Source organism: Ambystoma mexicanum, chromosome 4p (assembly GCF_040938575.1).
Source record: "Ambystoma mexicanum isolate Mex_15411 chromosome 4p, UKY_AmexF1_1, whole genome shotgun sequence".
NCBI classification, from domain to species: domain Eukaryota; kingdom Metazoa; phylum Chordata; class Amphibia; order Caudata; family Ambystomatidae; genus Ambystoma; species Ambystoma mexicanum.
Genome location: NC_090927.1, coordinates 78,035,680 through 78,063,078, shown reverse-complemented (window position 1 = coordinate 78,063,078; position 27,399 = coordinate 78,035,680). Strand labels below are relative to the sequence as shown.

The 27,399-nt window shown below is 48.6% G+C and overlaps 1 protein-coding gene across 1 annotated transcript in view; it reads right to left on the bottom strand.

The window, feature by feature from the left end:
• The window catches only part of LOC138452774 (vomeronasal type-2 receptor 26-like), a 303,697-nt gene that overhangs the window by 19,922 nt on the left and 256,376 nt on the right, over positions 1 to 27,399 (bottom strand). The window contains exon 3 of the mRNA XM_069605117.1: positions 910 to 1,137. Within this exon, the coding sequence (XP_069461218.1) occupies positions 910 to 1,137 (228 nt within the window). The remainder of the gene's footprint in view (positions 1 to 909; positions 1,138 to 27,399) is intronic.

Genomic DNA, 27,399 nt, shown 5'->3' with positions numbered 1-27,399 from the left:
ACCACATTTAATACATACATTCCACAACTCACAGTGGTGCACCATATCCATTTCCTGCATTCCACCCCTCAGGCGGTGCACCATATTCATTGCCTGTATTCGACACCTCAGGGCGATGCACCATATCCATTGCCTGCATTCCACACCTAAGGGCAGTCCACCAAACTATTGCCTTCATTCCACACCTCATGGTGGAGCACCATATCCATTTCCTGCATTCCACACCTCAGGTAGTACACCATATCCATTGCCTATATTCCCCACCTAAGGGCTGTCCACCAAACTATTGCCTGCATTCCACACCTAAAGGCGGTGCATCACAATCCATTGCCTGTATTCCACACCTCAAGGCGGTGCACCATATACATTGCCTGCATTTCACACCTGAAGTGGTGCACCATATCCATTGCCTGCATTCCACAACTAAGAGCAGTCCACCAAACTATTGCCTTCATTCCACACCTCATGGTGGAGCACCATATACATTGCCTGCATTTCACACCTGAAGTGGTGCACCATATCCATTGCCTACATTCCACACCTAAGGGCTGTCCACCAAACCATTGCCTGCATTCCATACCTGAAGGTGGTGCACCATATCCATTTCCTGCATTCCACACCTCAGGATGGCGCACCATATCCATTGGATGCATTCCACATCTCAGGGTGGAGCACCACATTCATTGCCTACATCCATACTGTCGACCCTGATCACAACATCCATTGGGTTAATGTCACTCTTCAGTTTTACTTCCTATTAGCTGCATGTATAACATCTGACCCTCCTGCACCCATTCATTTAGTGCATTCCATGCTTCATAGCCATGCATACACACATCAAATCGAATCAATTACTTTAATAATGCTCACTTTCTACTGATACAAATCAAAAATATCCCCTTAACTCACAGTGTTGAAGGCGCTGTTCCATACGATTTGGCTCTCGTTGATGGACAGTTGCTCTCCAGGAGTCCCCAGTGGGTTAAACTGCCCAACATGAACGGCCCTGTGGCTCTTGCGTCCAGAAGACACCCAGTTAAGAATGTCGAACCCGGGCATGGAGTCGCCGTTCTCGTCAAAGAACACCTCCTCACCAGCAGTGTTCCTGAAATGGACTTTCTTCAGATAATAATGAAGCTAAGAGAGGGATGACAGTATGGTTGATTAGCACTTTTACTGCTTTGCCAAATTAAAGGGAACCAAAAATGGGAGGGAATTTCCTGATGCTAATTTTGCCAGAGGGATTAATGTGGAATTGCCAGAGCTAATTTTGCTGGCGGAATTAGTTCCCGGGAATGATCGACTGGTAGACAACAGACACTTGTACTAGGTAAGTAGAAACACTACTAAACAGCTCATACATGGGCCACAAGGGAGAAGGATAGAAATGACTGGGAGGCGGGTACACCTGTATAGTGACTCCAGCTATTTCCAGGTACTGTGGCTGATGACACCTGTTCGGAACCCACAGATGGAACAGGATGTGGCATAAAATGAGGCACACATTAGGATCAGCCCTGTATTGAGTGTACCTTTGACCTGCTGAAGGGCTGTTTCATCAAAGAGGGGGCGCCCTAATTTGCAGGCCACACAACGTGGGGTAAATATTTGTAGCGTGTGCCATGTTGCGCACTATGTGCATTAGGAAACATGTTTCCAAGTCAAGGAGGATGAAGGCACATATGCAAGGGACCGCTGTCCTCCATGTATCAATCAATGTATCCATCAATGTATCCATCAAAATTCCAGTATCTGAGTCAGTGAAACCCCTAGGCGTCTACCTGGACTCAAGTCTGTCCATGACCAGACAGGTGAACGCCATTGCCTCTTCGGCTGCCTACCAATGCAGTCAGACCCTACCTCTTCAGCGACACCTGCACAAACATAGCAAGGGCTATCACGGGATCACGGCTGGACTACTGCAATGTCCTCTTCCTAGGGACCTCCACAAAAAACCTTGAGAAACTGCAAGTTACTCAAAACAACGCCCTACGCGCAGCACAAGGCATTTCCAAACGAGAGCACATTTCTACTGCTAGAAGAGCCTATAAAAGAGAGGATCATCTCCAAAACCCTGACCCTCACACACAAATGCATTCACTCCGCAGCACCAGCCTACCTATCGCAAAGGACCCACCACGCCCTGTCCTCAAGACCAACTAGGACCCCATATGCCAACCTACTCACCGTACCCATGGTAAAAAGAGCAGGTGGTGCCAGCTTCCCCTACCTAGCTGCCCTGCACTGGAATGCCCTCCCCACTGCCCTGCGAGCTGAACCTTTACTCAGCGCCTTCCGTAAAACCTTGAAAACCACCCTATTGGCCTGATTTTCTACCCCATTCATTACATTCACCCCCTATATGAATATTTGAACTGTGTACGTTTCTATGCATAACATGTATTACATCTATGCACCCAATGCTGTAACTTATGCAAAATGTAACTAAGCCTGCTGTAAGTTACAGCGCTACAATGCCCCTGGGCTGTCTGTGCGCTATACAAATGTAAAAAATAAAATAAAATAAATGTACTGACCATAAAGAAGGTAAGGATGGTCGTCTAGGTAATCAGGAACTGATCAGTAGATGACATAAGGAAAAACTGGTGTACAGGCGCGTTATAAATGCCACATCATATCACATACCTCACACGGTTGCATATAGACACATAGTAAATCTTCAACTCAAAGATGACGTCACACTCCCCATTTCATGGTCATATGTGACTTTATTTACAGACCATACTACCCCCTTGCCCACCCTCGACCCTTATCCGCAACACTGTTGTCCTCAGTCCACGCCTAAATGAAACATGTGAGTCTTATGAACTGAGGTCTTATTTAAGTGATTTCTCAGTCTGTGTGTTCAGAAGAGTGTTGGGAATGGAGACAGTATCTCCCGGTCAGCCAGCCTTCTGTGCGGGTGACAGAAGGGGAACTTTCCGACTTCTGCCCTTGAGTATGCTACAATGTCAGGAGCAGTATCCTCTGCCTGTTCTCCGCACCTGATGATATAGCCTGGCCTGCTCTCTTAGCCTCTGAACTGCCAAAGCATTGGATGCTGTCACTACTGTAGAGGAAATTGAACTCAGGCCTTGAATCTTTGGTGAAGTTAGTTTGGTAAAGATTTAATGGCAGCCTTGAAGGGTGAACACAGAAACGGATACTATACAATCGCCAAACAATACTGAACTGTGTAACTGTGTTACCCTTTGCCCCCATTCAATTATCTATATAGACTTGTCAACACATTCTAATGCAGCCAGTGGAAGATTTCATAACTTCATTAGGGAGGATTCCTCCAAAAACATTTGGGGACAGATGAGCTGTGGTCTTCCAGGGTTACTCCTGCTGTCGTTAAGGGATACCAACTCAGATGTGTGTGCATTAGCCAATTAAGACTCACATTGCCTAATTGACACTTCATTTGAAGGAAGGACAACTAGTACCTGAAAAAGCGTTCAGTGTGTGTGAGGTTACAGGTGTGTGTGTGTCGAAGCAGTGATAAGCTACTGTGCAAGTAAAACACTGCTTCTGTGAGCCACATTTTGAAGCCCCATTCTATCAACAAGCATATATGTAATCTAAAACAGAGTCTCTCATTATATCAGGCTGGTGCAGTGAATATAAGGCATAGGTCTCTTAATTCAGTACACTTTCTGTTTTCCAATTGAAATATCTTAAAATTGTATTTCAGTCTCCTGTCTTTTAAAACTGCGTCATATACAACTGCACCTTTCCTCTTCGCTACTGTGAGGAGGCCTCGCTGCCTGTTCATCACTCTAGCAAAACAAAAGGAGTGATGAGTGGAAGGTTTAGAATGAATCTTAACCTACAGTATTGCGCTTGGCAACCTTCCAGACCATCGTTCTTCAGCCTGCACAGCGATTACAGTTAGAGCAATGGTCTGGAGGGTTGTCCCAAGAGCAATGACAGTGGTTACGTTTAATTCCTAACTTTACAGCCATCACCTCTTTTGTTTAATGCACCCCGAGTAGAATGTGTATTCCGAGACGTGGGTCCTGAGCCAGCTGGGCCTCTAGACCCAAGCTACAACTCATTGATGACGCCCAATAAGGCTGAAACATGTCTGGAGCTGCTTGTGGTCTTGTACAGAAGGGGTGTGACCAAGCAGTTTGGGCTGGACTGCCCCTTTTGAAGTGGGACAAGTCTGACTTGCATATGGTCTTTCCCCTTAATGTGATCTAAACTTTCCAGACATCACCTCTTTGGTATGTTTAAGTCACACAGAGTAGGACCGGGTATGCCCAGACGTGGGCCCCAAGTCTGCTGGGCATGCAGACCCAAGCTACAACCTCACTGGTGATGCCCAATGAGGTCAAAACATGTCTGGGGTAACTTGTCTCATGCAGAAAGGATGAGACCAAGCAGTTCAGGCTGGACTACCTTTTTGGTGCCCTTTTTGGAGTGGGATGAAGCCTGATATGCATATTGTCTTTCCCCTTTCTGTAATGGCTTGGCAGGTGAAAAGCAATGGTCTGGAGGGTTGCCTAGAGTAATGCCAGTGGTTAAAATTAATTCTAAATTACCAGCCATGTATGATTATGTCCAGCAGCCTAAGCATGAGTTGGGATATGATAGATTATTTATAACGCGCTTAATACCCAGAGGTTTCTAAGCGCGGACCCGGGGATCGAACCTGTGTTGCTCTGTGTCATCTTGCTTCCAAGGAGAGCATGCTGCCACTGAGCTATCCTCCCGAGGGATGAGGCCTGCACAACTCCCATACTGGACTGCAGGTATTTCAGCTGCTGGTCTGCTTGTTTTCAGTGCAATCCTGGTTTTGCCCAGTGTTGCTCAGTAAGCTCCAGGTCCCTTGAAGTTTGTACTAGGGCAAATTGTCACAGGTGCGGACAGGGCTGGAGGTGTCACACAGGTACATGTCTTCCAACCCATTAGCATCATGAGTTCCTGTCTCAGTGTCCTGATGTTGCTTTCACTGTATGCATCCTTTGTATATAACCTAAGCTCAAGTATTCTTGTAACTGCTGCGCCCGGCTACCCCTGGGTTTGGAGCACAATATCAAATAATAAACTAAACTAAACTAAACTAAACTAAACTAAACTAAACTGAATCAATCAAACTGGTTTGAAGAGGGCAGGAGGGGCCTGCAGACCTTTTGGCAGAGTAAGCGATGGGTGGCAGCTGGAGTGTCCGACAGGTCACTGGTCTCCATGGGGACCTGCAGGGTGGTAGTGCAGGTGGCAAGTAGAGCTGCTGTATCAGGAGTGCCATCGGTAGGGGTGGGGTCTGTAGCCACAACTGATGGGATAGAGGAAGTCTTGCTAGTGCAGTGTAATTACTGGTGGCAGATGTGTTCTTGGCAGAGGTCTCCAGGGGGGGGGCGCAGGGGTGGTGGCCAGGTCCAGAGTGTCGGTTGATTTGACGCTGGTGTACTGGACTCATGCTTCTCTGTCTGGGTGGCCTGTGAACCTGTTGTGGGATGAATGGAATGCGGCCCCTCATAAATCTGACAGCTATATTGCAAATCAAGAAGTTCATGCATTTTGGAGACTGATGACCAAAGACAAAGGGAAAGGTGTGGGTTCACGTGCCGTGGAAGGTCAACTCAACCATTTATATGTGTAACCTCTGATGTTCACACGCCTTGCTGCATGTGACAATGGAATTTTGAGTGTCATGGTTTTTGTTGTCGTGCACCTTGTGGTTCACGCAGAGGACTCAGCATGGGACTGTACCATCATGGACAGGGAATTTTTCAAGCACACCTCACCACTTGCACTAATATTGTTTCTTTAGAATCTGGACCATCCTTTCCACATGAATTTTAAAGTTTTTATCCCAATTTGAGCCAGAGTGAGCTCTGGCTCAAATTGGGTTGAACCAATATGCACGGAATCAAACATTTACCGACTCAGCTTAATTCGTTCTTGAGCCGATTCAGACCTTTCCTTCAAAGTATAGAACCACCATTCATGCTGGGCACATAAGACACACCGATCTGTACTCTGCACCAATGAATGGACTTGCCCAGAGCAGGATTCAAGGTCAGGAGCTGGCATGGATCTGTTCTTTCCTCTCTAAATGGTATCCAGTCAATATATCTATAACATTACAGAGTGGTACATTTCAGAGTGGACCATAACACCGAAAAACACAGGAAACATTAATTAAATAAATAAAGAGTAATGGGGTAAAGGGGTTAAAACGGGAGGAGATCCGGGGATCACGCGAGGCCATGCGTGCAGAAATGCAGGCAACCCGTCAGGTGCTGCATGGGGATCTCCGCACTATAATCCTCCAGAAGGAGACCTTCAACACCCGCATGCTTGCTGCCATGGAGGACCATACCAGGGCTTTGCGTGGGCTGCCTTCCATAGCACCACCACCTCCTGATGCAGCAGCAGAGGGTGATGAGAGCGACAGCAGCAATTCTCTCACACTAGCGTAGCCGTGCAGGCCATGAGCCCATGGAGGTGTTTTTTTTCCCAACATCCACACATGTGGCTGTTGGTGTGCACCCTGTCCTCGGACCTCCTGGGTGGCCTCCCCCACCCCCCTCTGACCCCCACATGGCGATTTTCTTTTTTTTTTTTTTTAAAGTGTGTTGCCTTGTGTGGCTCCCGTGGGCTTCCACTGTATTCCGGATGGGCACATGCAGGCTTGTCCTGAGTTTGGGTTAGATGCTTGGGTTTGTGACACACACCCCTCCTGCTTCCCGTTTCCATGGGCTTGCAAATGGTGTGACCAAGTGAAAGTGACATACACAGTGACATTGGGCTCCCATGAGCTGTGTGGGCAGTCTGTAGTCAATACTGTGTAGACATCCCTAGTGTATATTGTTGTTGTATTGTATACTGCATGGTGTATTGATATGTGCTTGTGCATCCATGTCTTCCTCCTAATTTGCAGGTTCCTTCCTCATGTCTTCTCAAGGGCGTCTACTTTGCAGATGTAGTTCATGTTGTGTGCAGTACACTGGCACATTTGCGTGGCAGCAACACTCTACAGTTGGAAGGGGTCGATGTGCTGGCTTATTCAGGTTGTATGACTACCACTACTTTCACTTAGTACTGTCATGTTTTTGCAATTGTTAAGGATGTGTTGGTGCATTGGTGTGGTGGTAAGTATTTGGTCATGTGTGCTGTTTGTTATTGATTACTGGGAGCATATTGTCTGTGGCCTGTTTACATTTGGGACAGTGTACATTGTGACACTTGTGTCAGGTGTTGTGCATTGCTTGGTTTGCTTTCACATTGCATGACATGCCATGGTGTGTTGGGTGGGGGAGCTGCGGAGGGGTTGGGTGACATGGCGCTGTTTTCATGTTGTATTTTGCAAGGGGGTAATCAATTTTCCAGCATAGATGTGTGTCTTTTGATGACACAGCATTGGTGGTGTTTCGGTAGGTAGGGATGCACACAATGTAACACTTCCAGGTGAACAATCTCAATCTCAGGGTGGTATGGTTGTGACAGTTGACTGTCCCTTATGTCATCATCATTGATTGTCAGCTGGTATGTGCCAGGGCTGTGTGCACTCCAGAGGGGTGTGATTTTATGTGAAGTAATTGGCCACCAGCTGCGTACGGGCTGCCTCACCACGTGCCCTTTCACCTCCCATGCGCAGCGGGTGTGCATGTGGTTGGGGATGTGGGGGCACCACCATGTCCACCGGCAGGCCCCCGCGTGTTTCAACGTTGTGCAGGACACATGCTGCCACTATGATCCTGCACACTACTGGGGGAGCGTATAGCAGCTGCCCACCAGAACGGTCAAGGGAGCGAAAGCGTGACTTGAGCACTCCGAATGTGCGCTCCACTATGCCCTGGGTTGCAATATGGGCTGTGTTGTATCTTACCTCGGGTGGTGTGGTGGGGTTCCGAAAAGGTGTCATCATGTGGGTGTTCAGAGGGTAGGCACTGTCCCCTGGGGCGGTGGTGATGGGTATCATTAGTGGGGTTGTGACATTACTCAGTATCTGACATGCATGCATGTGCAGTGGCATTTATACTCACCAAGCAGCCATGCATCGCCATGCCACCCTGTTTCTAGGTCCCAGTTTAGGGTTGACATTCTGTAAATGAAACTGTCGTGATTGGACCCTGGATAGTTGGCATATACTGAGGTGATGATTCCCTTGGCATCACATACTACCTGGACGTTGATGGAATGCCAGTGCTTGTGGTTTCTATAGATGTTCTCAGATGCCCTGGGGGGACGTAGAGCCACATGGGTGCAATCAATGGCACCTAGCACTTTGGGGAATTGTGCCACCCTGTAGAAATCCTGGACCGCAGCCTGCCTTTCTGCAGGTGTTCTGGGCAGGTATATGTGCCTGCGGACTGATGGGCGTGCAGTGATGATGGCCAACACCTGGTGTAGGCAGCGTGACTGCATGGCCTGTGACACCCCCCCCCACTATGGCACTTGTCCGCTGAAATGATCCAGTGGCCAAGAAGTGCAGTACATTAAGGACCTTCTCCAGGGGGCTGAGTGGTTGGGAGCACAGGGTGGGTGATGTGAGGTCATCCTCCCACTCACTCACCAGGTTGAGTATTATGTGAGGTGGAAACCTGTACCTCCCATACACCTGGTCATCAGGCATCCCAAAAAGGCTGGTTCTGGGTGTAAAAAGTCTGGGCCTGACTATCCTCCTCCTCCTGCAGTATCCCACGACCACTGCTGCTAGGAACGGTATATTCATCCTGGCGTCTGAGCTTGTTTGTTGTTTGCGTGCACTTTTATGCTGCGCGGGTCCACGTACTGCTGGCGTACGTCTTTCCGGATTAGCGCGTCTTTTTTGGCGAACACGTTAGCCCCGTTCGATTCCATGAATACACGTTGTAGGCGAGCGTGTGGGCGTTCCGCGCACTTGCCTCCTGTACTTCCCCCGTGATGCCCACATTTTCACGCGTTGTTCCCCATCCCCGTGTCAAGCCCCATGTTATACCTACTTTTGTTGTGTGCGCCGCGCTATGTGCGCTTTCGCTGTGCGCGTATCGCATGCCGTTAGATGACCTGTGCGCCGGCGTGCGCCGCGCAGTTTTTCAGCACACATCCCAGTATTTCCACGCGCACGGACTTCCATGAATCGATGTGCGCGGGTTTCGCTGCGATTTTCGCACTTGCACTGCGATTGCACGCTTTTGCACGCTTGCGCGGTAATTTTCAGTGCACATTCATTCCATGAATCAGCCTGTCAATCTAAAAGCAAAAAGCTTCAACATCAACTAAAGTCAAAGAAACATGTTCAGCTCCACTTCTTAAAATACAAGCCTGTATCAAAGAAACCACATGTAATGAAATGCAAGAATAAAAACACATTCTCTGGTGAATTCAATAGTTCTCATCTCTGCCAGAGAAAGACTAGCATTTTAGCATCATTGCAAGAAGGACCAGTGTATTAAACACCTAGAAAAACTTACATTTTAGCATCATTGAAAGGAAATACAGCAATGAAAATGGAAACACATTCTATCATTTTATTAAGCACCTATCTGAAAAGAAAGAAATAAATGACCAATAGTTAGCACATTCCCAATTCAGTTATACCCAGCAAATAAGGGGTACACCTCAAAAGAAAGCAACCACATTCTTGACAGTTGTGACTGACAGCCATCCTCACCTTCCCCCATCTGATTGTGCCAGCCCTCCCCTGTTGTTCCAAAGCACTACATTCTTTGAATAGACCTTATTTTAGTCTAAGCTAGGTTACATATATGAGGGCAATTCTACATGTCATGGTATATTATATGCAGCTTTCCTACCCCATTGGGAAAGTAGTAACAGAGTGGAGAGGTGACAGTAGTAGTGGAGTGGAGAGGGGAGGGGAGAGTAGTAGCAGAAGGGAGAGTAGTAGTGGAGTGGAGAGGGGAGAGGAGAGTAGTAGCAGATGGGAGAGTAGTAGTGGAGTGGAGGGGGGAGGGGAGAGTAGTAGCAGAAGGGAGAGTAGTAGTGGAGTGTAGAGGGGAGAGGAGAGTAGTAGCAGAAGGGAGAGTAGTACTGGAGTGGAGAGGGGAGGGGAGAGTAGTAGCAGAAGGGAGAGTAGTAGTGGAGTGGAGAGGGGAGGAGAGAGTAGTAGCAGAAGGGAGAGTAGTAGTGGAGTGGAGAGGGAAGGGGAGAGTAGTAGCAGAAGGGAGAGTAGTAGTGGAGTGGAGAGGGGAGGAGAGAGTAGTAGCAGAAGGGAGAGTAGTAGTGGAGTGTGGTAAAGAGGAGAGAGCAATAGTGGTGTATTCACCCCCAACCTTTATAAGGTAAGAAGGAGGGGTTGGACCAGGGGATTTACCATGCCTGGCCTGCATCTGTCAGGTACGGCCCAGACAGATTTAACGGTACAGGGTGGGAGGCGGGGCTATTCAGAGATGAGCGGAAGTGCCGTTCTGAGAATACTGCCAGAGATAGAGCTATCAGCATAGCGCTCCCTCTCATTACAGGTGCTCTGCGCTGACAGCCCCACTGCCAACAGGGATCTCAGCATAGGATGGGGTAATATTGGAGGATGAAAGTAGACCGTAGAGGCAGAGACAGAGAGACGTTGGAGGGACAGAGGAGAAAGACATAGGGAGAGAGGGGAAATAAGGTGGATGGAGTTGGAGGGGGGAGAGCTGTGCAGGTGGAGGAAGGGAAAGTGACAGAGATACAGGGAGAGGAATATTAGGGAGCAAAAGAAATAAGACAGAATGTCTGGAAGGCACCCCCACAAACCCTAAAACTAACTGAAAAACCTGAGGGTATTCTCCCAGGTAGATCCCGAGAATCCCTTATTCAGGTGGCCAGGGAAGGGCTGGCGCTCTCAGATCCCAACCCTAGGGGTGGACAAGCGAGGGAAGATCACCTGGATAGGGAAGCCTGTGGTTATGCTTGGGGAAATACCCCAGGTGAGACGCAGTAATCTACCGGGGAAGAAGGTGAGGAGGACGAAGTCCCTGAAGCTTTAGTAGGCTGTTTAAAATCTACCTCCCTTCCACCCAATGAATCTCCCTTACCAGAAACCAACAACCGCGCTGCCTATGGTAAAACCATTAGGTACCCAAACCCCATTGCATTGGGAAACTACATCTCCCAGGATCCCTGTCTTCCCGTTACCTACCCAAGTACTCCTAGTCATTCTTCTCCACGTCCCTCTGATTATTATTTCCTGAACACCCAGTCTACTTTGACAAAACACCACCATCCCCACAATCCTCCCTATTCATTTCACATACTCTACCAAATTCACCCTTCCAAGCTTACTGAACCCCCCAGGACGAGGGATATAATTTCTTATGACAGCTATTCCCTATCCTGCTTAGCAAGATACGTAGAAACTCTAACCCCGCCTCCCCCTTACAGGGCTGTCACAGGGTGAGGTGAGGCCGGGGGCAAAAAATGTGGTGAGGCCCCTTCATTTTTTGCACTTGGCCAGTGGCACCGTAAATAAGCCTAAATATGACCATTACTTTTAGTTATTGAGTGGTAATAAAAGCTCAGTGCGAAGAGAGAGCACTGCACTGCACCTCTCTGGGCTGGGCCAGTTTGATGAGTTACTTTACTATGCGGCTAGTAGTTTTGACCATTGTGGCTGGATTAATATTGTTTATTTTGCACAATTTGCATCATATTTTATCCAAAAAAAAACCTTGGGTACTATTTAAACAGTCTGTCACAAAAGGAATGAACTGCCATTTGCGACTATGGCCACTTTTCCATTGGTGCCCAAGACAATTATTTGCCCCAGTCCTACCCAGTCCTACCCTTGTGACGGCCTGTACCGTGTTCCCCTCCTTCAATGTTCCCCCTCCAATCGCCGGATATTGCACAATGCTTTTTTTTTTGTTAAAAATTCGGTTTTTATTAAAGGTGTTATAATTATGACAAGAATAGAAAAATTATACAAACATTGAAATGAATGAAAGCATAGTCCCAACTCCACCCCCTCCTTCCGCTTCCCCCGCCCTCCCCCTCCCTCTCCCACGCCATGGTTCATTGGATGATAACAACAGTAGGGTCCAACACATTATCTTACAACCCATCACAAGCATAAGGTAGTCCCGAAAAAGGGGCGCTCAGAATGTAAGGTGCAACATGTAGGAGCAGCTTCTCCCATCCTAATAGATCTCTCCGTGATCTGGGGGGGGGAGGGTGTCCAGAGAATAATGTTCAGATCAGGGGGACCGTTTGAGATATTACTTATGTCTTAAACTGTTCTTCCATATTTATCAAAGAAAGGAGGCCATAGGCCCTCGATATTAGACTTGGATTCATCGTAGATTGCCCGTATTTTCAAAACCCAATCCCCCTCCCAGGGGGTCGGGTGATTTCCATTTTTGGGCCCAGCAGCATCTAGCCGCAACTAGCATAACTTGCAGCATGTGGTCGTGTTTCACCTTTGGGTCCCCCTCCACCTCAATACCAAACAACATTAGCCAAGGGGATAGAGTTTTCTCAATTCCATCCACCTCTTTTCTCCATGACAGGACCTCACTCCAATAGGTTTGTACCACATGACACTTCCACCACATATGTACCTAGTCCCCTTTTTCAGTATGACACTTCCAGCAGTGGGGATCGTAGCCCTTTCTCATTCTGGCTATCCTCTGTGGAGGGTAGTGCCATCTGTGGATCAGCTTCAGGGCCTGGTGGCGGTATTGGGGCGCGGCTGTGGAGCGATTGGCCTGCCTACAAATCTTGGTCCATCTCTTTTCCGTTATGGGAGTGCCCAGGTCTTTTTCCCATTGTACCTGGGAGGATGGGAGGTCCCGTGGGACGGAGAGCAGCAAAAAGCTGTAGAGCCGCGATATCACCCCTTTGGTCCCTTTGTGTGTTATAAGGAATTTCTCGAAGTCAGTTCAATCTCTCCTGAGCGTGTCTCCCCATATATTCTCGGTAAGGGCGCCCTTAAGCTGCAGGTATCGGAAGGGAGAGAGGTTGGGGAGGCCCAGGGCGTCCTTCAGATCCCCCAGGGATATAAACACCCCCTCTGCCCAGAGCTGTCCGGTTCTACAAAGGCCTGCCTCGTACCATTGTTGGAAGGCTAATGGTTCATTGATCCCTTCCCATAGTGGGGGAGCCCAGATGCAGTTTAGGGGCGAGGGCCACGTTGTGAGCCACCTGAGATAACCCCCCTGTTTCCATATGGACCATAGCACCCCTAGGACTGGATGTTTCAAAACCCTTCTCGGGATAGATGCCTTGGGAACCCATAGCCACTCGTCTAACATGTCTGGGGAGAAAAGCGTGTTGTCCAATACCACCCATTGCTTCTTTGGGCCCATCACCAAGTGGTCAGCCAGAATTCGCAATTGTGATGCCTTGTAATATGTGTCTAGGTCTGGGAAATTAACTCCACCCTCGTCTTTGGGCCTTGTAAGAGTATCGTAGGCAATCCTGTGGGATTTTCCGGCCCATAGGTAGCGGAGAAGGGTCCGCTTGGCCTCTAAGAGGAATGGTTTTGGTATCTGGGTCAGCAACATTTGGAATAGATATAAAAATTTAGGGAGGATCACCATTTTGACGGAGTTAAGGCGAGCCATCCATGAGAGGCCGGTTTTCGACCAGCGCTCCAGGTCACGTTTGATCGCCAACCAAAGGGGCGGGTAATTTGCCTTGAAAAGATCAGCTAGATCTGATGGTATCTGGATCCCCAGGTGACAGAGTCCCTCAGTTTGTTTACAGAACGGGAGGTCGTCGATGTATTGCCTCTCTACATCGTTGAACTGGCCTACTGGAAAAGCAACTGATTTGTCTAAATTTACCTTGTAGCCCGCAAGGGACCCATATCGTTCTAAGCTATTCAACACCTCATGGGTTAGAAAGGTATAAGAGGACATCGTCGGCAAACAGAGTTATTTTATAATCGATTTCCCCTATTATAATACCCTGGATCTTGTCGTTCCCCCTGATCGCTATAGCCCAGGGCTCCATCACTAATGCGTATATGCGGGGGGACAATGGGCACCCCTGTCTTGTACTCTTTCCAATGGGAGGGGCTGCGATTCACCCCCGTTCACTACCACTCGTGCAGAGTGGTGAGAGTAAAGGGCCGTCATCCACCCCCGCCATTTGGGTCCCATCCCGAAAGATGATAGAACACCCTCCATGAAGGCCCGGCTCACCCTGTCAAACGCCTTTGCCGCGTCTAGGGACAGGAGAAGAGCACCCTCCAATTTCACTCCTTTTGAACTCAGTATGTGTAGGGTTTTGCGCATACTGTCAGCTCCCCGTCTGTTCATTACAAAACCAACTTGATCAGGGTGGATCAGTCGGGGAAGACACTTTTCTAAGCGTGTTGCCAGGATCCTGGTGAAAATCTTCGCATCTGTGTTCAGAAGCGAGATGGGCCTATATAAGCTGCACTCCACAGGGTCCTTGCCGGGCTTAGGAATTACTGTGATCATGGCCTGTAGGAATGTCGGTGGGATGGTTTCCAAGGTTTTAATTTAACAGCTTGGTTAGTGGTTGTATTAGCTCTGATTGGAATTGTTTGTAAAAGTCGACTGTATATCCATCTCCCCCGGGGTCTTACCTACTTTAAGCCTTTTAATGGCCCCCTCCACCCCTTCCTCTGTTATTTCCCTTTCCAGTGCCTTCCTTTCTGGGTCTGTGAGCTTGGGTAGGGGGTGGTCCTCGAGATATCTTCGAATCTCGTCTAATGATTCACCCTCTTGTTTAGTATAGGGTGCCTTATAGAAGCCCGCAAATGATTCGGCTATGTGCTCAGTTTTTGTCTGGATGTTACCCGCCCCGTCCCTGACCTTCTCTATCCGTCTACCTGACTTATTTCCCCTCAGCATGTGTGCCAAGAGGGTTCCAAACTTGTCTCCCTTCTCGTAGTATCGCTGTTATGTGTATCTCATTTTTTTGACCACCTCACCAATTAAGATTGTATTTAGGGCTTGTCTCTTATCTCTCATTTCGCCCAGGAGGTTTGTGCGATCCACATTGCCTTTAGTGAGCTGCGCCCTCATAACCCGTAGGTCCTTGTGGAGTTTGGATTCTATCACAGCCCTCTCCCGTTTTTTTCTCGCGCCCTCTGCAGTAAGGAGACCCCTGAAGGTGGCCTTTGACGCCTCCCAGACTGTGGCCATTGGGATTTCCCCTGTGTCGTTTGTTACAAAGAAGACTTCTATTTCTTTCCGTAGAAATTCCCTAAACACCTGGTCCCTCATGAGGGTGTCATTACAAAGCCACCTGTATGATTTCGAGGTGGCTTGCAGTCGCCATTCCATAACGAGGAGATCATGCTCCGACCAGGTCACTGATTCAACCGTAGGGTTTCCTACTTCCCCTCCTCCTTCCTCCGATATCAATAGTAAATCGATTCTAGTATATGTTTGATGAGGAGGGGAGAAAAACATGTAACCCCCAGGGGCCTGTCAACATTTTCCCCATACATCCACCCAATAATATTCTTGTAGGAGATCCCTCATGGCAAGGTTATCCTTTGTGGGGGCTTTCGGTACCGTCCCTCTGGTGGACCACCAATCAAGTTGAGGGTCTGTGATAAGATTAAAATCTCCACCCAGGATCATGGCCCCCTCTGCCCATTCGTCCATGAACTTTATGAATAAACTTGATTTGGCCAGCGTTGGGTGTGTATAGGGTGGCTAATGTGACACGTGTGCCCTGAGACAGCCCCTTGATCCCCAGGAATCTACCTCCAAAGCCCCTTTTCCTCTCGACATCACTAAGGTGCAGTGATTTTCCAAGGAGGATGACTACTCCCTCCTTCTTCAAGGATTTGTGCGAGGCCCAGAAGTTTCTGTCTATCTCCTTTCCCTTTTATCGTTGACTCTGCCCCCATTCTATAGTGTGTTTCTTGTAGGAAGAGGACTAGCAGTTTCTGTTTGCGGAACATATTGCTTGTGAGAGATCGCTTGTTTTGTGAGTTTAGGCCCTTAACCTTGAGCGTACCGATCCGTCCCTCAACCATGATCGTCGCTACCCTTGCCCTGTGAAATTTCAGTGTGTACCCCCCGTATAATCCGTATGCTTGTGCCCCAGTTCCATGGCATGGTGTCCCCCTTTCCTTTGTCCCTCCCCCTCCCATCCCTTGTTCACCATCTCCCCTACCCATTTTGTAAGGCGTTCGTCTCCATCGCCCAACAAACATCAGGGTTAGTCAACAGGCCACCAGGGCCGCTGCCCGGGCCCCGGGAGAGTGAATGGTGCGGAACATACCCTCCGCATTTTCGTTCAAGAATTTTTCCCGAATTTAGTTGAGATTTAATCTCCCTGTGGGACCCCATTCAACTTTCCCCTCCCAGCATCCACAACCCGTACCGTGTCCCACACATCTTGGGACCCATCAAGGATTAGCTTTCGGTGTGGATCAGAGAGGGTCTCTGCAATCTTGGAGGCTAAACATGAACACCCTCCGGAAGAACAACACCCCTCTGTCCCTCACTCAGATGAGCCCCAAACTTTCTATTGTTAATTCAACATAAACATCACCAACACTGGCAACACCCAAGGGCAACCCAAGGGCAACATGCGGTTCTCCCCAACTTAGTGGAACCCACAAAGGTTGTGTAAGCAATTGCATTACAAAAAATAACATCACATTTCTTTTCTCTCTCCCCACCCTTTTGTAATCATGTGGGTCCACCGCGACCCGCCGGGGGATGTCTGGTTTTCTGAACTTTCCGAGTGCCCTTCACTTTTTGCTTCCCCTGGCTTAAGTCAGGACTTATAGGACCCCCTTCTCCTGTAGCCGTCTAGTAATTACCCCGCATTTCTTCCTCATTTTCAGCGTGAGGGCGGACAGGTCTTGGTGGATTGCCACCCTGGAATTGTCGTATTGTATGTCTCTTAGGGTCCTCGCCCTTTCAATTATCCTTGCTTTGTCTCTATAATAGTGGAATCTCGCCAGCACAGAGCTTGGACCCCGGTCACCTCCACCCGCTCGATGGACCCTGTCAATCAGGATGGTTTCCCCGGAGTCAGTTTTCAAGACAATCCTGATGATCTCCTGCACCTTGCCCTCCAGTCCAGCCTGGGTCTCCCCCTCCACCTCCGTCAGGCCAAAGATTTGCAGGTTACTTCTCAGTTCACGATTTTCCATGTCGTCAACCTTGAGACGGAGCTCCCCCTCCCGTCGCTGCATCTCCCTGAACCTTGCCTCCATCTGCGTTTCCAGGAGGTCAGTGGACGCCTGATTGTTCTCCACCCACTCCATTCTGTCCTCCAGTGTGGAGACTTTGGCGGTAAGGTCGGCCAACTTGGCTCCCATGTCCGTTCTCATCCCCCTAATTTCGTCTAGGATTGTTTGGATGTTGCTCTGCATGGTGTTCATGTCCGGGGTCGCTGTGGATGAGGCGCCCATCGCCATCTCTGGATCTCCGGTGTGAATTGGTATTTTGCTAAGGTTTCTTTCCAACTCATGAGGTGTTTCGCCCCTTGATCTCTGTGGTCTCTTAATGTCCCCAGTGGTATCTCCAGGGATCCGGAGCTTATTACCTTGCCTACGCCTCAGCTCATGTATGGTATTGCGAAGTGGGCGAGTCCTAGTGGTTTGTTTCACTTGTGGGGGATTCCCTCATACCACAGGGCTCAGCTTTGGGGTCGCCGATGCACCTTGCTCCTTATATCCGTAAGCGTGCCTCTGCGACTGATGGGTGCTCAGGCGCCTCGGATGTTGGTCTATATGGAGCCTCAGGAAATTATCTATTTGTGTCTCTAAGTTAGATGTCAGAGGCTTCTTCCTGTTTTGATCATCCCCTGTCAGTGGGCCTCGGGTATGGCAGTGGAAGGGCCGTGGCGTGGGTGGATGGTCTGGGCCCCGACCCCTTGTGGTTATTGGTACTCACGATTGCGCCAGCATGGACCTAGAGGATCCATTTTGGGGGTCGCCGGAGTAGTAGCCCCCACTTGGGTCCAGCGGGCTCTGCTGTGGAGAGAGGTTGTCCCCCCCGGTGGGGGGGTGGGGACAGGGAGGGAGGATGTTACCTTGTGGGAATATGATACATTCGCCGTCGCTGGGGAGGCCTAATTCCAGCAGGCCCTGCTTCAATGAATGGTATCCTTCAGGTGATTCGCCCCATGGGGGGCCCCCAGCGTCTCAGAGGGGCCCAGGCACGCTCCCGCGTCAGCCCGGGCCTGTGCGGAGGCCTCCTCAGCAAGCTGTGTCTCTCTGGTGGCTCAGCGGATTCCCTGGGGAACTTGGTGCTGTAGGGCTCCCCTCAGGGGAGAGGAAGAGGTGGAGAGGGCTCGGGCGCGGTCCCGCCACGGACCAAGCCGGTGTTAGTGGACGCTGGAGGGGGCTCAAGGAGCGAGGCAATTCCAATGGGGCACCCGGCAGATGGAGCCCTGGCGCACACCAGGCTGTCCTGCCTTTCCGTCCGCCCCACCCCGCTGTGTGCGCCGGGCGCGGAAGGCAGGCAGGCCGTGGACGTCGGGAGGGACGGGGTCCGGGTCCCCGAGGGATCTCGGCGTTCTTTGCTGAGTCCGCCTGCTGGGCCGTGGGGCGCGGGGCCCGCTGAGTAGCCGTGGCGCTGGGCCCGCCTGCGGTGGGGTGGAGCTCAGCTCCGTGGCTCCAGCTCCATCGCGTTGCAGGCCTGTAAGGGGGAGGGGGAGCGCGAACGCTCCAAGTCAATTATCTCCGGCTCTGGAGCGCCCCCAGGGTTCGAAAGAAAGTTTATAGGGTCCCTGGAAGTTCCGACGCCAGAAGATCTTCTTTTTTAACGGGTGACGTTCCTTTGTCTCATGGTACTCGTCAGTTATCCCGGGGCCATACGGGGAACTGATCGATCAGGCAGCCATTTTGCCTGCACCACCTGGTAGCCTCCGCACAATGCTTTTAAAAATGTTACATAGGCAGCCACTGCACAGTCTCCACGTTTGCCATAGTGATATGTATGGCAGGTCATCCAATCCCTATGCTTTCCTCCAGTGCCTCCATTACAAACATTGCTCCAAAAGACTGAGAAAACCTCTTCAAGCCAATGTGATTTAGTAAGAATTGGGTTAATGTAGCCATGTTTGTTCAGGCCTGCAATAAGTCTAGCAGGTGAGTTGTGAAAAGGTTGCATTTGGGAGATACCTGAAAAGGGAAGCCCCAAATACACAGCATTATCATAGTAAAGACGCACATGTCACAGCAAAGCATTTGGCACTGTTAAATCTTCAAGCGCTTATTAGAAATAAATATCTATATCAACTAAACCTGTGAAGATGTGCTCATTTGCTTAAATTGTCCACATCCCGGTTTCAACATTTAACCAAAGTGTGTGATCCTGGGCAGATTATTTAATCACACTGTGTCTTATCTGCAGCGCTGTGATTCACTTCAGAGCTTATGTTAATATATCATTCTTTTATTTAAATAAAACCTAACTATGGAGTTGCTCAACGCATTGAGGTATTTGCTCAAATGCATGACTCCAGATCCAGAAAACTATATTTGTTTCACAGTGCAGTGATTTTTTATACACAACTTCTTCAACCCAAAAGGAATCTTGGGTTGAAGCCTTTTCTTGGGTGGGATCAAGCCTGGTTTGCATATGGTCTTTCCCCTTTCTCTAATGGCTTGGCAGGCTAAAGAACAATGCTCTGGTTTTTTTTTCTAGAGCAATCACAGAGGTTAAGATGTATTTAAAACCTTCCTTTTGTTTTGCTATGAGCAAAATAGAAAGCCAGACCAAAAAGCATGACAACCGTCAATATTTATTTTGTCCACTCTGTCTACTGGTCCCTGCATGCAGAAATGGGATGTATGATAATTATTTATTTAATTATATTTATAAAATACATTCACCAAACTGTTGTACAAAAGAGAAGACATTGGGGAAGATTCACAAACACATATGCATCTCAGTGAGATGCGCAAGTATGCAGAGATGTATGTGCATGATCGCGCCTCTCATAGTGAGGCATGTATTAAAAAAAAAAATTAACAAAAATGCACGGTGGGCTGCACATCTCCAAATGCTAGGCAAGACACACAAAGCAACAGCGCATCTCATAGCACATACAACACAATGTGCACGTTTCTGGTGCATCCTTCATATCCGCACTTCTCACATGCAAATGTTGTCACGTACATCACATTGCATGACAAAACTGTGCACTGTGTCTGATGCACCAAATGTGGACACATTTACCGTATGTAGGAACACAAGGACACCCTATTTCAGCTTTTTGGGCAACAGTCCAGCATTGCCATATGGAATGCTCTTTGGATGGCGTTAAAAACAAACATAAGTGCCCTTGGGGTCACCAATCGCACCCGTAAAGCGAGGAAGAAGAAGGAATCCTTTTAAGGGTGCACAAAGTACATACTAGGGGACCAAAGTGCCCATGCAAGTGGCACATGTATTGGACTAGCTTTCCAAAGCATCAGTGGCAGTAAACTGTCATTGATTGGTTGCTGGGCCTGGCTGGGCCCTGGCCGAGCAAGCTCACACATCCCTGTCAGGGCAGGCAGCAGTGAGACCAGGCCACCCCATTGTTGATGGTGTGATTCACACGTTGAGAAATTTACGTCTTGAGTGCGCGCTGTTAAGAAGGATTTATGAACTCTGACCTGGAGGGGCAGAGGTTCAGAAGGCCAACCTTGTTTCTTGGAACAGGGTAACCTCTGGATAAGCCAGACCAATCAGGGTAGCTATGGCAGACGGTCAAGACTAAGTCTCAAGAGGGGTGAGGGTGACTGAAAGACCTCAATGAGCATACAAAGCAAGGACACTTACAAATTACTCCAGACAGGTGTTATATTAAAAATATATACACATTTATTACAAGGCCTTTGTAAAATAGATCATAGCAAAGAATCACAGTATCACTATAGTAAACCAATACATCAATATCAATACAACATATATACAAGACCATTGGGGTCTAAGGGGTTAAAAGCACGAAATATGTAGACCACCTAGATGGGGAGGAAAACAGGCAGTGCAAATAATCTTTAGACCCAATTCCACATCGAGGATACACCTAATTTAAGAGGCAGTCCAAGCCCTACAAAGAGTGGAGCCTTATGCTCAATAGTACATGCACGCGCGTGTGCCAATGGACGAAATAGGGTCTCTTCAAGGGTCTCTAGCAGCTCAGGAAGGTGGCTAAGGCGATGAAGAACAAGTTCCCGCTATTCAAACAGGACCTCCACTGGAGGGCAGAGGCAGTTGGAGAGTTCTGGATGGAGTCGCTATTTTACAATAGCCGTGGAAAGGAAAGGGCCCTCAGTGGCCACTTTAGGCATAAAAATAGGCTCCTGCGCTAGGGGCCACCGGTTGGGTTAAGGATTACTCACCGGTCCCCGACATGGGCAGACCCAAACTTCACCAGTACAGTCCACTTCGCTGGCAGGTTCGAATGCGACAATCAGGATGTCTCGACGCTGTGTAGTTCCCGAGATGCAGCAAGGATTCCCAAACGGGACAGTGGCGATTTCTCCGCTCAGGGTGGAAGAATCGGCCCAGTTCCACTGCAACAGGCTTCAGAGGCAAGGGGGTCACAAATGCAGCGAACTTGCACAGGTCGTTGCCACAGCAGGGCAACACGGCAACCGCGTTTACTCCGGTCCGGGTACACTCGTCTCACTTCAGACCTGGGAATGCAAAGTGTACGAAATTCGGTGTGAGGGTGCCGTGGACACAGAGCTAGCAGTATGCCAAGTTTCGAGGGCCTCCTCGAAACGGCAGCGGTGACAGAGCAAACGTCCCTCGTAAGCTGGTCAGCCCACTGGTTGGCCCAGGGACACTTCCGAAGAGGCTTACTTGCAGGGTTTGGTGAAGGTGCCGAGAATAGTTGATCCCACTATTCCAATGGGTCGAAGCGCCTTCTCGGACCTTCTAGGAAGACCAGATGCAGAGGGGTCCCACGGGAAGACAGCGGGCTCAGGGTGCCAAACCTTCCAGCGAGTCCCCAGCGATTCCTTGACTCGGCTTCTGTTGCAGGATACTTGGCTCCTTATCCCTTGTTCGGTGTGAACTCAGGAGATCGACATGGTAATGGTGTTTTCAGCCTCCTCTTATCCAAAGTTCCCTTTGTGCCAAAACAGAGGGGACCCAATGGGAGCTCTGCTCACAAACACTTGCTCCATACGTGGACCAATCATGGACCACGGTGGTCCCAGGCATTCAGGACACTCTAGACTCTCTGGCACCCAGGATGTGTATTGGGAACAGACATCCCAGCCCACATCCTGGAGACACACACACAAGGCATGCAGAAGCCTGCGAAAGCATTGGGTTTCACGGGAAAGTGCATGTCCAAATAAGGACTGACCCGGGTCGACTCGACCTGGGGAAGGTGAAGGGGCAAGATGGGCAAAGGACAGGACAAAGAACCTGAACCTCGTGGCATGGCCATTTTGGAGCCAGGCCACCTATTTGTGCCAAGTGCGATTAACGCGGTTAACATGGCAAGAAAGGGTTAAAAATATATGTAAACGAAAGCTGCCACCAGTCCTGTTCGTGACATAGCTGCACAGTTCATAAAAGTCCAGCGAGAGTTCCTAGGGCCTTTGGATAGACTAGAGACCCAAGTGTACTGTAGGGTAAGTTACAACATGAGGAAAGGACTAAGGGCATGATATTTCCCCATAAAAAGTGAGCGAAAGCCCAGAGGAGTGCAGCTGAGGGCAAAGTTTAGTTACAGGTGTTTAAACAGCAGCAAAAAGTTTGGTGGTTGACACATGGAGGGAAAATTACATTCAAATATGAAATCTTTCCTAACACGCGCCCCTTTTGTTTTGTTGTGCATCTCTGATGCTTGCAGGTTGGCAGTGCAGCCAGCAGCAAATCAATGGCAGCACACTCACGCCTAACCTCAACTAATCTATTCTCATGACACCGTGACCTGCGCAAGGCCCCCCTGAGCGCGAGGCCCGGGCCAGTTTGCCCCCACTGCACCCGCCTTGTGACGGCCCTACCCCCCCTTTAGGACACAAACACTTTCTTACACCATGAAAGGCAACAAACTAACACCAGAGCCGTTTACCTGACATGTCCCAACACAAAGATCAGGCAGAGTCAGGCAATTGATAATAACCGCACACACCTGACGGCCTTTTCCCTTCCCCAAAGGGATAAAAGGTAGAGCACGAGAGCACACTATGAGTAAGGCAAAAGGCACAAGGAGGCGGATGTTCCAGGACAGCAGTTCAAGAGGAGGAGAAAGGCGGCGAGAACGCAGAGGACAACAAGGAAGGAAGTGTCCTTGGCCCTTTCGAACCTGGCCCGCGAAACCTCAGTGAAAGTAATCGTAAAACCGGGAACTACAGCTGGTGTGTGATGTGACAGATGTCAATGGTGCACAAAGCCCCCCTACACAGATAACCAAGGCGGAGAGAGGTGCTTGCTACCGTGGTACCGTCCTTGATTCCAGAGACAAGAAACACCAAGAAGTTCAACCCAGCGGGTGAGTCAGAGTGAGAACCGATAGTGGACCGAGCTGTGTTGAGCAAAAGTTGCAAGTGGCAACCTGATATAAGATGAAAGAACTTATGAACAAAGAAATTGTGTGTTATTGAACTTTTAAAGCCAGGGAAAGACCGTTGCAGAGTGGTCCGGCGCCTCATGGGTGCTTATTCGAAAGACTCTGCTTGGTCCCCTTTTCTTAAAACTACAGATACCCGAAGACCCTAGGAGAGCCTGTCGTAAGAGGTGAACGTGGTCATACAAAGGACGAAAGTCTTTGACCCGTAACCAAGAGGAAGGCAAATGTGAACTCGACTGAGGGATGCCTGCAAGGCGGGGTGAAGCACAATAACCCTGTGAAGGAAACCTAAGGCAAATGTGAACCCGACTGAGGGATGCCCACATGTCTAAAGGGAAGTGAATCCCGCATTTGTGATAAAGCAACTGAGTAACTGGCAAAAGTGAACCCGGCTGAGGGATGCCTGCAGGGCAGGCTGAAAACCAATAACCCCGTGTACACTGGGTTGACAAGAGTGAACCTGGTTGAAGGATGTACACAGTGAAAGATTGTTTAAAAAATACATTAAGACTCCTGAATTCTACAGGTGAAAATGTTAGGAGTAAAAAGGCCGTAGTGAACCCGATGGAGGGAGGCTGACAGTCAAGAAGGATCAGAGCTCGGTTGAGGGGGATCCCGGTGTGACGAGCCATCACCCAACCAACAAGATTACGAGAAGGAACGTTTTGTTTTGTTATTTTGATGCATCAGGCCATCGGGGGCAAGATATTTCAAAAAAGGTAGCAGGCGCTCCTCTCCAGAAAGAACATGGCATGATAACCTGTTCTGAAATGAGAGTTTGCAGCAGAGTCTCTCCTACACACGCATCGGGGGCAAGATACTTTGTAGGAGAGACTTGACCACCAAAGTTCATGATACCGCTGGGAAGAACTGTAGCCTCGTGCTGGAGAAGCCCCGTTGTGTGCTGTGCTCAAGAGGCCCACCTTGTCCCCTGCTAAAAACGTGGGGAAAGGAGACCTTGCTATACCATCCTGACTTCTCATTTTTGTGAACACTCCTTTCTTTTCTGGTGATCATTATCCCACACAATTTGTTTTTTTTGTAACTTAGCTGAAAGGATTGGCAATAGTTTTATTTTTTTTGTATATGCCCTTTTTATTTGACAAGATGTCACTAGGACTGCCTTTTTATGATTTGATGTTCGTAGCTTGCTACCATCTTAGAGTTAGGTTTAGATTAGGCGTTTTTCTCACCCATTTATACAGTTTAATTAACACCATTGAACTGTGATCACTTGTGTCTGTCTTTACTGTTGCCACCATGAGTTCCTTACATAACTCAGAAGTAGAGTAGGTCAGACCTTGGAATCTCTGAGGGAGTTAAATAGATGAGGAAGTTGCTTTTAGGCCCTCTCGATCAGGCAGTTAGAACATAGATAGTAGGGGTTACCAATAGATACCAACATGAGGAACAGGGATGCCTGAGTTAGGGATGGCCTTGCTATCTCTAGATGAGAGAGAGAGCCACGTCCCTTAGAGCCGCTTTCAAGAAAATCAATTAAAACCCTTCAACTCTCTCTGGGAGTTGGTGCATTATTGAGGCCATCTGTGACACTCATCAATGTTCACTCTTGATATTACCAGTGCAGATTTTAGATCCATTTGCAACTCCATTCCTAGATAACTACACTCCTTCTCTCAAAATCCTACTAGAGATGGAAATGCCACAATGGTCAAATGTGCAGTACTGTGGTGATTCTTTCTCAATACAGACCTCCAAACGCTGGGATTTACTACCCTTCCAGATCCGGAAGAACCCATCTCAAGGATGACATTACATTCAGGAAAGACCAGAAAGTATGGATGTTTCCTTCCAATGGGACATGACAACTGCATGAATCTTATGATGGCCTGGACACCTTTTATCCATTCATGGCTGACCCACCGTTCCCATTCCTCCAAGTCTGCTTATCCATAAGCTTTATAGACCAAGCCCGATGGCCGTACTGGGAGTTATGGGGCCTAAAGACTGTGTTAAAGGCCAGAGCACAGCAAGGGCATGTAACAAGGATTACTGTGGCATAACTCTTGATACGGCCGGAAGGCGTGGTCTATAGCACTATTATAATCTGTTGGGGCGATGGTAGGTCTCTGCTTGGAGTGGTTCCTGGGAACTGAAGAGAAATGAGGCTGCGTTTGCCAGGTATACGCAGATGGTTGGGGGCTACACAAGCAGTCAGAAGATGGCACAAAGTTTCAGTTTTACCTGGCGAGCCACAGTATCTACAATGTGATTGGGCTAGCGTTATTTGTTACTGGCTAATTGCACTCCTCCAGTAGCCAGTAAGTTTAAACGCACTCTCATCAACATGACCCTGTAATGGTACGAGGGAAATTGTATTAAGTACTGTGGTGGTTTGTTTAAGCCCTTTTGTTCTAATTCTAGTCAAGCTCTTATTATGTCTAGGTTTCTTTTCCAAATGGTTTCGATCCAATCACTCTCTTGAATATATGTTTATAGTGTGATGAACAGACACCCCATTATTTTTTTGGGGGGCCCTTATTTTTCGCATCATGTCCTTCATTCCAAACAATCTTCTGCAAACAGACACATGCCCAAGTTTTAGAACATTTCTCTCACACAGATTGTTTTCAGACCACGTCCATGATGAAGGGAGACTACATGTCAAGTTCCAGCTGCAGGCGAAGGCTACTGTGAGGGAGAGACATGGTAACATAAGAGCTCTAATTGCCTCCAGAAAGACAGAATGCTCAAATACAACACAAAAGAAAGGATATGCAAGACAGTGGGACTAAGTAGCAGGTATACGATGCCACCAGCCGTGATTCACATAGCACACATTCCAAGCACACACTCTTACATCTCTGCACCTATGGTGCATCCAAACACCTCCACCTAAACCTGTAGGTCTCCCATGCCACCCAGCATGATTCACATAGCACGGATTCCGAGCACACACCCTTACATCTCTGCACCCATGATGCAGAAAAACACCTCCACCCAAGCCTGCAGGGCTACAATGCCACACAGTATATGTGTGCTATGCAAATGCCCATATAAATTACAAAACATAAATTCCTTTCATTTTTCTTGCAGAATGTGGGGCACACTCAGGGCTGCGCTAGGAGAATCATTATCATTAAAGGGGGCCCTAGCCAGCGTGAGCCCCTGTACTCAAGGTGGCCATGCTGGAACCAGCACGAGTGACAAGAGAACATCAGGCTATGGGTAAGGTGGAACACCATTGCACATTGTGACCAGCCTTGGGTCATAGGTCATGCCATAGTCATCAAGGCTGGCTATATGTGTTCTTAATTAGATGGGTCCAGCAGGGTTAGAAGTAGACAGGTTACTGTTGCAGTGAGAAGCCCATACGTGTGAAACCAGATTGTGGCCCAGGCAGCTCCAGTAGCGATGGTGATTCTTAAGTCCTTCCCTTTCGAACAGAGAGTCACTCACGCTACTTAGGTGGCAGCTAGAGGATATCTGGGTAGAGTCCCCTTCACCAGATCAACTGTCTCTCTTCCCTACTTCTCCACTTGATTCCTCCTTTCCTCCTCCATTACCCGTCTCTCACTTCTTCTCTCCTCTTTCTGACTGTCTTTCCTCCATTCTATGTCAAGACCGGAGGTGAGAATTATGCTTCAATTTATTATTTATTCCTGTCTCCAGCAGTTTCAACAAACTCAACTTTTTCCATATTGAATCACATTTTTTTAAAACTACATTTCCCTTCAAATCTAGTCCTTTCTGTAGTCCTTTCCGAGCCCTGTCACATGCTCATAGTCCTTCCTGAGGTAATAATATCGCCATATATATGGTCGCCGTAAATAATATCGCCGGGAAAATGTTGTGGCGATATTATTTGGGTGACCATATATATGGGGACAGGGGCAAAAAAAAATTTTCTTTTTAAGGAAAAAAAAAGTTTGGTGGTTGCGGGGTTGTCCCCCGCATGTTCCATGCAATAATGTCGCCACAAAAAACAGCCATTTTTCGGCGATATTTTTGCATGGCGAGATTTTTGTGGCAACA